Here is a 12,930-nt window from a genome sequence, read left to right on the forward strand (position 1 = left end):
TTATTTTAAAAGCATTACTTCAAAAGCATTATAATAATCTGCATCTAGGTCCCATATAGAAAAGAGATAAAATTTCTTATCAGAATAAATTTAGAGGTTTAGAAACATAATTCATAATTTTCAGAATTGCTTTCAAATTACTGTGTTGAGTAATCTGAATAGGTTTGTCTGTTTCATTATCAATATGGAAATTAGAGCTTTCAGGCCATGAAGGGAGCAAGGACAACAAATGCTTTTTTCTGTGGTCATGCACTGTCTTGAATCGTAGTTCAGCCCCAATCGGGACCAGACTACACAGTCTCTCTCTCACTCCCCCCACCCTCTGAGAGAATAGGGGGAGATGATATAAGAAAAATGGCTCGAGGTTTGAGATAAGGACAGGGAGAAAATCCTTAAAGTTACTGTCACGGGCAAAACAGACTCGACTTGGGGAAAACTATTCATTTTTTTCTAAAACTAGCAGGATAATGAGACAGGGAACAAGATAACCTCCCCCCACCCCTCCCTCTTCCCAGGCTTAACATTATCTCTACTGCCTTCCCCGCCCGAGCGGCACAGGGAGGAAGAGGGAATGGGGGTCGCAGTCAGTTCATCACGCGTTGTTTTACGCTGCTGTGTCATCATCAGGGGAAGAACTCCTCACATTGCTCCCCTGCTCCGTTGTGGGGTCTCTCCCACGGGCCACAGTCCTTCGTGAAACTGCTCCGGCGTGGGTCATCTCTTCCACGGGTGCAGTCCCTCCAGAACAGCTGTCCCAGCGGGCCCTCCATGGGCCACAGCCTCCTTCAGGCCTCCACCTGCTCCGGCGTGGGGTCCTCCACAGGTTGCAGGTGAATCTCTGCTCCTCTGTGGACCTCCATGTGCTGCAGGGGGACAACCTGCTTCACCATGGTCATCACCACAGGCTGCAGGGGAATCTTGGCCAGGAGCCACATTACTCCTCCCCCTCCTCCTTCATTGACCTTGGCATCTGCAGCCGTTCCTCACAACAGGCTGGCAGACGCCTCTCAGGATCCTTTTTACATCTTATTCACTTCTCATCTCCTCTCCACTTCTTGCAGCCAGGCTGGGCTGAGTTGGGCCCAGTCGGCTGCCCAGTGGGAGGCCAGAGGGTGAGGCCTGCAAGGCCCACAATGCTCACACCTCCCCCTCTCTGCCCCTGCTCAGCTGCTTTATATCTTCTGGGGTTTTTTTTCTGTTTTCCCCTTCTTAAATATATTATCGCAGAGGCATTATCACGGGACATTCTGCTAGCAATTGTCTCAGCCTTGGCCAGCAGTGGGTGTGCCCTAGGCACGGCCGAGTCCACTGGACAAAGGGGAGTAACTTCTACCAGTTTCCTACAGAAGCTGCCACCTTAGGGCCCCCTCACTAAACAAAACCAGAACATAGCCCTTTGCCAGATGGGCACAGAGTAATTCTCCTCTTTGTCAAGTCATGACCACCTTCTGATGCCATCTGATTTTTACCATTTAGAAGAAAATACTAATTTCTGACATCCTCAGCCTTGTCTTGGACTGCACATGCCCTAAGTGGTTTCTATGCAAAATCAGTGTATTTGAATTTGTTGCACCTCCACTTCTAAGAAGCTTTTTAGCAAGTACATTTGAGTCCCCCTTAAATCTGATAACCTTAAAAGGAGGTAGATGCAAATTGAAAGCATTATGTCAATGTCAAGAAGTATGAAGTAATTCAATGGATGAAATTTGAAATTAGATTTGACGATAAGACATTCTTTATCTGATCCCATAGTTTATGTAGCTTGGGTGGCATCTCTTCTCTACCTCTTTTTGTCACCCTGCAGGACTTTTCCAGGCAAAAGTCACCTGGGAACTTTTGTGTGTTGAAGATGAATTTGTATTTTTCTAATTCTTTTGCTCTCTGGTAGTTTGAAATGTGATTTTTCTTGCCCTTGGTTTATGTAAGAAAGTCCTCTATCCTAAATCTATAATCAAATTGCATTCCTTAAATGTTATAGTGTGATCTGATAGTAAAAAGTAGAGAAAGGGAGGAGTGTGACCATTTGGCAATTCAGTGCATATAAGCTATCATGGTCTTTCTTCTAATTTAATGTTATTAGCATTTACTAAAGAGTGTAGGTTTTTTTATAGATACATAAGGCTGATTTGTGAACCATTCGTCCACCTAAAAATTGTTATCTTTTTTTTTTTAAGACTAACTGAAACTCAATAGATATTACAAAAAGCAAATTTTTTGTTGTTGTTGTTGGATAAAAGCACAGGTGACCTATAGATGGTATAAATAGCTCTAGAAATCCTGGTGTTTAAATAACATAGTGGATTTCATTTTCTCCATCCCACATTCATGTTCTGTGGCAATTGTCCTATAATTCTGCATGTGATGCAGGCACTCATATGAAGGAAGAACTTCTGTCTGCTCACAGGGCACTTTGAAACCCATGGACCTTGCAGTACTTTCTATTTTCTTTGCTCTTTAAATACTCACTAGGCATGTACACACTAACTCTGAAAAAAACAGAATTTTGACTCACAGCAAGTATAAATTTAATCTGGCCTCAGTGGAGATAATAAGTGTTCACCGAAAGTTACATCCGCCATCTGGGGCTGAATCAAGCTGTAACACCACTGGCACTGGAGCAATCATGTAGGGAGACTAAGTTTGTGTACATGGTGGTGGATGTGTAGGTGGCATTATCCATGGTCTTCAGAGGCCTGGTTGTACTTTCATTGACTTTACCTGAGGCTTTTTCTCTGCTGTGGTGAGAGGGAAGATTTAGCAACAAGCTTAGATTCCCCACTTTAGTTTTTGAGTGGAAGCTCTGTATTTTTTTTTTCAGTAAGTGTGTGTAATATTTGTATTCAATCCAGCTTCCTGATTCTAGAAGAAAACCTGTAATTATCACTATGACCTTATTTAAGGAAAAAAAAAAATCTATAGAGATTTCTTAGGAGATTCAAGTACAACTGAACAGTCAAGAATAGGAAAGAAGGGTAGCTAACCATGAAAATGGGTTATTTTGGATCCAACAGTGTAAAAACTTGCAAGAGGGAAAACCCAGACACCCTCTTCATGCAACTCACTGTAACATTGCAATCTCACTTTAAATTTTCAAGTTGCCCACGTTTTGTGAATGCCTGAACAGAATTTTCAAGAACAAGTATTCTGTATTTACTGCGCAGCTACCGAAGTGTGTTTTAGTACTGCTTTGTGGTTCAAATGCCCATTTATAAACATCACTGACCATCTTTCATTATGAAATGTTGCATATTAATACCACCTTTAAAATTATTGGCAAATCTCTTTTCTCATGATAATCAGTAACTTCCAAAGCACAAGCTATAGCATCTAATATATAATTCACTTTAGTGGAGGCAATTATGTTAATTGCAAAATCCCTCAGAATACACTGTCTCTAAAAATAAGCGCATGTGGCAGTCCATGTTTAGCAAATTGAGGTTATTAATCAGACCTTGTTCCTTGCTTATCATTCATCCATATGTTAAGCATTTTTCAGCACCCCTGTCAGGCAGCAGCAAGAGGGGGCAGCTCCGCTAGGGAAGAGAAACAAGAGCTGAGGGTTGCAACCATGCAGGCAGGGGCAATGGCCTTGCCGAAAAAGTCTCAAGTGACCAGGAAGATCCAAGGTCAAGCCAGGAAGGTCAGGGCAGTGTTGGTAAGGTATAGGGTTGGTTAGAGGCGTACCTACAACATAGCTTAAGCCAGGGCCAGGGGAAGTAACTGGTCTTAAGCACAGCTCCTGGGCACAGGGGACCTCAGTGAAGACCTGGAATGCGCTGCTCAGGGCAATTACAGCTCCTTGGTGTACTGAGAGCCCTGACCAGGGCTCTGGGAGGTGGGGGTAGATAAATAGAGAAATAAATAGAGAAATAGAGTGACTTTTAGTTGGAGAACCTTTCTGCAGATTGCACTTCTGCATGAAGCTGTAAAAACATTGACAACTCATACAAACTGTGGGATTAGAAAAGTAGACGCTGTCATTCTCCAAAATGCTGAGGGCTCCTGACTCTGCTTTGAGAGGGAAACAGGCGACTGACTGACATCCTCCCCAGAGGCTCAAGGTCAGGCTACTGGAGACATGCAGTTACCTCACATGTGTTTTGGTGCAGAAAAGGAGCAATACCTGTGAAAGATGGGAGCATCCATATGTCAGGTCTCATTGCTCTAAAAGTCAGAAAAGCAAAACCTCATTTCTCTATGTCTTCAAATGTTCTGGCTGAAAACAAGAGTGATTCTCACATTCTTCTTGCCTTCTAATGTGCTAGTGAATTTTGTTACAGGCAAGCCAAAGAATATGATAACGAGAGTGTGAACTGGTGAACTCAAATTCCTGAGCTGCTGCCAGCTCTTCTCAGGAAGAGCTACAAGCAGTTTTTAAATAGATCCTCAGACATGCACTTCTATAATAATGATGTAATTGTTAGCACACAGCAATGGCAGTAAATTGAGTCAAAGAGTAGGAATGTCCTTCCAGGACTATTTTCTCCTACACTAGTGAATATGTCATGTTTCCTAGATAACTAAATCTTTCTTGAGCATGTTCTGCTTTACTCACACTGGCACACAGAAACATTTCTGACATAGAGTTCAAGACACAGGTACTGTAACCTTTAGACTCCTGAAGGAGGAGGGTTCTGGGTATTCCAGAGAAAAAGTGTCTGAGGGATTAAAATTATTTTTTGAGTCTTGGCTAAGATATGCCCATAAAGAAACCCAAATGTTCTTATATGGACCATTTGGTATGGAGCTGGAGTAAAACGAATCTTTAAAAGAACCCTGCAGGGAAGACACTGCAGTACAGTCACACAGTGAAGACGAGTTTGCTTAGATACAATGCTGGATTAACAGTGTGGCAAGCTGATTCCTCTCTCCTGCTCCTGGTAACCTGCTGGTTGTTTCGCCAGTGTTGAGAACTCTGTGATCTGAAGATGCTTTTTTAATAAAAACCTATCTCATTGGAGGTGGCAGGAGGTGCTAATCTCAAAAGATGTCCATCGCAGGACTCAAGGAAGCGCTAAACTGACTAAAGGTGCCTATGCAGGAACCATGAGAATGTGGTTTACAAGGGATTAAGCAAGTGTAGGCAACCAGGGAGTTTGTTTTATTTCTGTTCATATTATATTAGACTGGATGGATTAGACAAAATTTGACCCCTGGAATTCTTAAAACTGTTACTGCTAATATTTTCAAGGGGTTTAGGGATTATTTCTTTTCTTTTTCAATGAAATAACTGGTTTTGAAGGAGAAGAAAGGAAAATGCTTCACTGTAAAAGGAGCTAAATGACATGGAGCTAAATCTCACTCCTCAGTGTTCTCTCACCACTGTAGTGACTGTGGATGCAGCCTAGGTACAGAGGGTCCAGAATTCATCCGTTCATCTTCTGTGTGACATTTCAGCATGCATGCCAATGCATTAGTGTAAGTGCATACTAGTATAAAAATGGATGGAAACTGAGGCTATAGAAGCTGTTTGCCTGCTGCACTTGGTGTGTGACCTGGATTTGTATCTGTGTTTGTAGATTTTGTAGACACAGAAATTGCTTTGGAACCAGAGGGGACATGAAAGTGCAGGGAATAGAGAAAGAGGTCAGTGCTTCTTATGGGACTGGAAAGTGAAGAAGTATGACAGAAAATAGACCAGATAACACACACAAAATGAGGAAAATATAGACAAAACTGCATATCTTCATTTTACATCAAGTAACACCTGTAACAGCAGTGGAAGTTATTAAAATGCTTGTCATCAGTTCCACTGAAATAACATCCAGTGGAGTGAGTTTGCATTAATTGGCAGGTGACTTGTCAGAAATAAATGTTTCCATGGAGTTGTAAAATATAATGGATGTGAATACCTTAAAAATTAAAGCTAAATAGAAGATAAGCACTTATTTCTTCCTAGTGATTGCAAGAGTTAGGTTCTTGTGTGAAGTTACTCACCTTTGCTCCTGTATTGGACAAGGTGACAATGAGGAAGCAGGGACATTCCTAACTGCAACCAGTAAATACGGGCTCTTGATGCTGATTGTAGAGACCACAGACAAGTTAAGGTTTTTTTTTGTCTACACTGATCAAAAGATTCCTCCCTCTCACACACACAAGAAGGTGCTCTGAAGTAATGAAGTGGGTAAATATTGCACAGTAAGGAATTGTGCTGCACTCATTGTCTTACCGATGGGGGAAGCTGTACATTATTCAGAGCTGATGTGAAGTATTTGATGCTAAATAGTGTCTGTTGGAAATGTACTTCATTTAAGGGTAATGGAGTGCATAAAGAATTCCACATCAAGTGATGCAGTGCAAACCACTGTGCTGTTTATGTTGACTTAAGTTTCATTTTCATCCCTGCAACCTTTCAGTATCTAGCTGTCAATATTCCATTTTGTTAGTCAATATTCTGCTCTGACTGAATGAGGTGGAGGCAGAACAGCTCTGCTGAAGGATTTTGGGTCTAGAAAATAAATGAAAGATTTTTTTTTCTTATTATATCTAATACATGATACACTTTTCATTTTTTGGTGTCCCATAATTTTCTGTTTTAAATATTGGTTATAATCGACTATCTGTATGAAACTTGAATTTTATCTGGAATTAATTTTTAGCTAAAATCTTCTTAGCTTGAATTTTTGTGATTTATAAATATAAAGTAAAAATAAACAAAACTCTGTATACATGTTCTTAAAAACCTATGAGAGTATTTCTTTAATGTTCTAGTTCCATGGCCATTAAACAACCTCCCCCCAAGTATCTCATGCATTTTGTATATGATGTCTGTTGCATAAAGCAGATTTTATAATTATTTAATGAGTGTCTTTATCTGACCCATCATTTTAGTTACAATACTGGCAGCATTGATCTTATATTTAAAGCCTTTTAGAAAAGAGAGAGAAATCAAACAAAAAAGCTAGCAGTGAAATAGAGATGAAGCCACTAGATGTCTGTCTGCTGTGTTTGTGAGATAGTAGCAAATTCTGTGTTATTTTATTCTATTCCAGCCGTTTACCTCTGCAAGCGGACAATGCAAAACAAAGCAAGGCTAGAGCTAGCAGACTATGAAGCTGTAAGTACCTGGGGAAAAGTAAATTTTTCTGCTGGGCCTAATGAGCATGTGAAATAATGTTATGCATGAGAACTATAGATATTATGTGTGGAAATTTATTAGTTATCCACTTTTGCCAGCACATGGGTCTGATGGTGCTCAGTAGTGATAAATGCTGTCTGAGAGACTGTAGCGAAGGTTAGCTGGGCAAAAGTTGAGATTTTGGTCCATCTCTAATCTTACTTTGCTCAGATCACTGTGCCAGGATCAGAAATAACTGTTCACAAGTCCCTGATACGCCACAAGAGTTTAAAGGAACTGTACTCTACACTGAGTAAGGCTTGAATGAAGGATCCCGGGCAACATTTTCAAAAGCACTTGCTAGCTGTAGAAATATAAATCTCTTTCTTAAAATGCTGCTGGCGCTCGAGCCCTTGTCCTGTCAGTTGGACAAGGGGTAAAGAGGGTCAGATTAGAGGCACTTCCCACTCCCTGAAAGTTGTGCTGTGCCTCAGGCAAGGTGAGATAACTCGGACCAGTAAGAGCTGGAAGAAGAGGGAGCTTCATTAGCTGATGAGGATAGCACACGCTAAGGAGAGAAATGTCTTTAATTCCATCACTATCCCCCAAAAAGTTTCTGAATTTTTCATGAAAACGTCAACATAAAATTCATTAACAGGCCTGGCTCTGCACTGAAAGCTGTCCAGCTGTGCCTCTGTGACATGATAGCTGGATAGTCAGCCAGGCCTCTCAACATGCCAACTACACCAGCCACAGCACCATGCTGACACACTTTATTGCTTCTTCTGGCACAAGCTTGCTTTTCAGTGTACTGCACTGTGGGGTATGCATAATTTTATACTTACATGCCTTAGAAAATTCACCTCCAGTATGCAATCCATGAGAGCCATTACTGGTATTGACAAGATCTCTAGAGTGTCTCCTCTTCACTCTCTGCAGTCTTTATTTTCAGTAAGTACGTCATAGAGATACATTTCCAATGCATTGAAATACAGTCAAAGCAACACTTTTTGTTAGGAAGTTTACAGACCATTTTTCACTTAGTCTCAGTGAAAGCAGTGCACAAGGGTAACTGGGGTCTTTTTGGAGGAAGGTAAGAGTCTCAGCCTTCTCCATGTTAACAGACTGCTTACTGCTGCCATTTAAGCTGAGGAGAGATTGGAAAAGCTCTGTTACAGACAGTGAAACTGTTCCAACATCACTGGAGGAAAAAAATTTGCTATGATTTCACAAATATTCTTCTTTCTATTATTATCAGCGGGCTGTAACATGCATACATTTCCTCTACAGGAGTGAAGAACTGTAGTCTGCCTTTTTTTTTTTTTTTTTTTAGAATAAGAATAGCTGTGGAGATCTTGGAAGATACTACCAAAATATTGATAGCTTCTTATTATTGTACTTTAAATTAATTGATAGGCAGCCAACATTGTTCAGCGCAAACCATTTGTATAGATGACTGAAGAGAATTGTCATGTGGATCATCCAGTATGGAAAGTAGTGCTGTTCTTTTTCAGTACTAGATACTTTCAAAAAAAAAGAACATTTCTTTGTATTATTACAAAGCGCTGAGTATATAAAAATGCTTCAGAAAACCTGTGTTCTGCTGAAGGCTGCATCCACCCTTGTCAGAGTTTCAAAACTAAAATAGCTGGGGCATTCAAAAGTAGATAGATCTAGTATTTCATCCTGTTTGGTGTTAAGCAAAGACTTTATATCAGATAAGTAAGGTACATTTACACTGGCATAGATATAATGACTCGTATTACATCTTGAGGGGGGCGAGGGGAAGGAAAGATAAGCTAAAAGCTTATAAATAGTAAATAACATAGAACCTAAGCCACTAAAATTGTGATGTATTTTCAGGAGAGTTTGGCCAGGCTACAGCGAGCATTTGCTCGGAAGTGGGAGTTTATTTTTATGCAAGCTGAAGCACAAGCAAAGTAAGTTCCTTTGAAGATGAGGAGTTTTGGTTTTGCATGCTTTGTGAAGGGAGAAGGGGAGGGAAAAGTGATTGGACATTCTTATGTTTAGATTTACCATTGTTAATGCTGTTTCTTTTAAATATCGTATAACACTGACAGAGTGGACAAGAAGAGAGACAAGATAGAGAGGAAAATTCTTGACAGCCAAGAGCGAGCGTTCTGGGACGTGCACCGGCCAGTGGTGAGTGCTGGTGGGGCCACTCTGCCTGTGAGCAAGATCACTGATAAATATCAGCCTCTGTGGAGCACTGGGGTAGCCTGGGAACAAGTGAAAGGGGCTGTAGGGCCAGGGGTTGGGGCCCACCACCCTTTCTTGCAGGATCTATAGTTTATATCATTCTACTATTGAAGACTGTAGATGTGTGTATGCTGTTCAGGGTTTTCAGTGAATAGATTTGTTGTGTCTGATTTCTTGAATCAGAAGATACCTGTCTTTGACTATGACCATCTCAAAGGTTTCCCAGGGTATGAGTCACACAACCAAAATTATCAGCATAGCTGAAAATACTTTTAAATAAACCTGACTTTTTTAATCTAGTGGTTTTTTTGGGTTTTGTTTGATTTTCTTTTTTTTTTTTTTTTTTGCTTGCTAAGTCTTTCAGCTTCACTCTGGTCATATTTCCAAGCTATTTTTATGTACATAAAGGTTAGATATTGTTGACTTTGACCTGTCTAAACAAGATTCGTCTGAGTTCTTTGTCAAAGTCCATCTGAAACAAAATTAAAAAAAAAAAAACCAAAAGTTCTTACATAGTTAACTACCTTTGAGAGCGAAAACTTTGCAAAAGAATATCGAATGTAACAAGACTTCCAATTAAACTGTGAGAACTCAACAATTGCATTTTTTTTGTATCTGTTTCCCTTACCTAGAATTAAGCTTTCATTTTCTATGTACAGAGTTTGGTATTATTACCAATGAGACCAAATATAGACTGTATCTTCCACTGTGAGACTAGGAAAAGATACTTAACTAAAACTAATTGTTCTGGGGAAGTAAAGTTAGGTGATGATACCTGTAGAAGAGGTGAATACAGTGAGAAAGTTGCAAATAAAAAATAATAAACTTGGACATGGTCAGCTTACATTTGTGACTGTAGAATTGAAAGAGCAGTACAATAAATGGATTTTTTTTTGCAAGATTTAGAGTGTCAAGTAGAGAAGATAATTTGAAGTGAAAGATTCAAACCTCAGGCATCAGATGCAAGAAGACTGAGACATTATTGTCTAGTCACTGGCATAAAATAAAGAAGGAGGGCAGAAAACAATCTACCATTGTTGATGGGAGCTACAAACAGAATAAACACAGAAAGTTTCTATGGACCTGAGAACTTTGAAGATGCAGACAGCTTTGATGTTAGCTGCAGAAATGGATCTAAGGGGTTTGAATCTAGGAATTCCAGATTTGGAAGAGAAGATGAATTCTTGAAGTTTCAAATTAAGATATAGGCAGACAATAAGGAGAGAATTAAAGGGACCAGACCAAGAGGAAACTGAATCTGATTAAGAGCTTTGGCTGAACTGTAGATAAATCTGCCTGGTCCAGCAGATGTTTTTAATCTGGCTGTAGGCATACCTGGGAAATATTAGAGGCAAAAGGCTGGCTTACAGTCAGCAATGTAGGCTCCTGACTTTAGGAGAAGTAAATAGAAAAATGGAGAGTTTCATACTTTGGCTAACCAACTCTTCTCACTAGTTAGTGAAATACTCCTTTTGAAAACATTGTTATGAATTTACTGTCCCAGTAAAAGCTAGAAGCTTCGATTAAAAAGAATAAAAATTAAAAGCATAACAGGCTGAAAAAAAGGAAGATGATGCTAGAGCTAATTGCAATTTCTAATGGCTTTTCAAGCCACCTAAAAGACTACCAAAAACTCACAGAAATGTTGCTACAACTCTGGAGAGCTAATTTTGGAAAATTAGGTAATGTTTGGATAAGAATCTGGCATCAATACTTATTGTTATTTACAGTTTTTCATCTCTTGATAAAGATTCAGAGGCTGGGGCAGTGACAGTATTGTTCAAAATCTACCCCAATGATATTTTTTTAAATGAAAATGAATTTTGAGGACTAAATATTTCATTATTTGTTGGTTGTTTTTTTTTTTGTTTAGATGAGTAAATAAACATTTTTCAGGTTTTGGTGGGTTTTTTTTTTTTGTTTGTTTGTTTTTTTTCCAGGTGTTCTCATCCCTAGTTGATTTATTTCTTACCTACCTAGCTACAGTGCTGGTACAGAACCTTTACATATAGAATATAATCTATGAATATTAAATCTGCATTTTGCTTTAAAAAAAGAGATACTTTAAGGTGGTGAAAGGGGTAGAAGAGGGAAGCAAGCCAGCTTCCTGCACCTGCACATTAGTGAAACCTAGGAATCTGGAAAAAGTCCTTGGTCTCCTTAGCATCAACTAATAATGCCAGTCTGTTTTCAAGATTCTTCACATACCAAATCCCCTACTAAAACACAGCAGCTACTGGAAAGAAAATCAGGTCCTTCCCAGCCAAAATGGACAGACCACTCGGTGGATAAGGAGTTGGCTGGATGGCCATATTCAGAGAGTCGTGGTCAATAGCTCAATGTCCAAGTGGAGACCAGCGACGAGTGGCGTCCCTCAGGGGTCCGTGTTGGGCCCAGCCCTGTTCAACATCTTTGTCGGCGACATGGACAGTGGGGTAGAGTGCACCCTCAGCAAGTTCGCCGATGACACCAAGCTGTGTGGTGCCGTTGACATGCTGGAAGGGAGGGATGCCATCCAGAGGGACCTTGACAGGCTGGAGAGGTGGGCCCGTGCCAACCTCATGAAGCTCAACCAGGCCAAGTGCAAGGTCCTGCACCTGGGTCATGGCAATCCCAGGCACAAATACAGGCTGGGCGGAGAATGGATCGAGACCAGCCCTGAGGAGAAGGACTTGGGGGTGCTGGTGGACGAGAAGCTCAACATGAGCAGGCAATGCGCCTTTGAGGCCCAGAAGGCCACCTGCATCCTGGGTTGCATCAAGAGAAGTGTGGCCAGCAGGTCAAGGGAGGTGATTCTCCCCTTCTACTCTGCCCTGGTGAGACCCCATCTGGAGTACTGTGTCCAGTTCTGGAGCCCCCAACATAAGAAGGACATGGACCAGTTGAAGAGGGCCCAGAGGAGGGTCACGAAGATGATAAGAAGGCTGGAGTACCTCTCCTATGAGGACAGGCTGAGAGAGTTGGGGCTGTTCAGCCTGGAGAAGAGGAGGCTCCGGGGAGACCTTATAGTGGTCTTCCAGTACCTCAAGGGGGCCTACAGGAAAGGAGGGGAGAGGCTGTTCAGTAGGGCCTGTTGTGATAGGACTAGGGGTAATGGTTTTAAAATAGAGCGAGGTAGATTTAGATTAGATATTAGGAAAAAATTTTTTACAATACGGATTGTAGAACACTGGAACAGGTTGTCCTATCCCTGGAAACGTTCAAAGTCAGGCTGGATGAGGCTCTCAGCAACCTGATCTAGTCGGGGATGTCCCTGCTCCTTGCAGGGGGGTTGGACTAGATGGCCTTTGAAGGTCCCTTCCAACCCTAACCATTCTATGATTCTATGAAAACCAGGACAATGTAGAAAGATCTTGCTATTAAATTAACTCTTTTAGGTAGCGAGCAAGGACAGCTTATGTCTTGCTGCTACAAAGGATTCACTTCCCGAGTTACACATTAATGTAATTTAAATGGAATGCATAATAAAGGCCTCTTTGTTACTTGTTGAGATTCAGATGAATTTAGAAGATAATGGGGCAAGTATCCTTTTCTCCTGAAAGTCATCTGTATACTTCTTAAATACAATAAGTTGAAAAAAACCTTTTTATTTTCTCCAAAAACAAAACCAATATTTGTTTGTTTTATTATAGTAAGACAAATTATCCAGGGTT

At 40.7% G+C, this 12,930-nt stretch overlaps 1 protein-coding gene across 6 annotated transcripts in view; it reads left to right on the top strand.

Moving 5' to 3' along the window:
* RGS7 (regulator of G protein signaling 7) overlaps positions 1-12,930 on the top strand; it is a 256,555-nt gene that overhangs the window by 185,607 nt on the left and 58,018 nt on the right. For all 6 annotated transcript variants that reach the window (XM_086743449.1, XM_086743450.1, XM_086743452.1 and 3 more), the window contains exons 7-9: positions 6,993-7,057; positions 8,921-8,997; positions 9,139-9,220. In XM_086743449.1, coding sequence (XP_086599575.1) covers positions 6,993-7,057; positions 8,921-8,997; positions 9,139-9,220 — 224 coding nt within the window. The remainder of the gene's footprint in view (positions 1-6,992; positions 7,058-8,920; positions 8,998-9,138; positions 9,221-12,930) is intronic.

Source organism: Chlamydotis macqueenii, chromosome 3 (genome assembly GCF_036417535.1).
Source record: "Chlamydotis macqueenii isolate bChlMac1 chromosome 3, bChlMac1.mat, whole genome shotgun sequence".
NCBI classification, from domain to species: Eukaryota; Metazoa; Chordata; class Aves; order Otidiformes; family Otididae; genus Chlamydotis; species Chlamydotis macqueenii.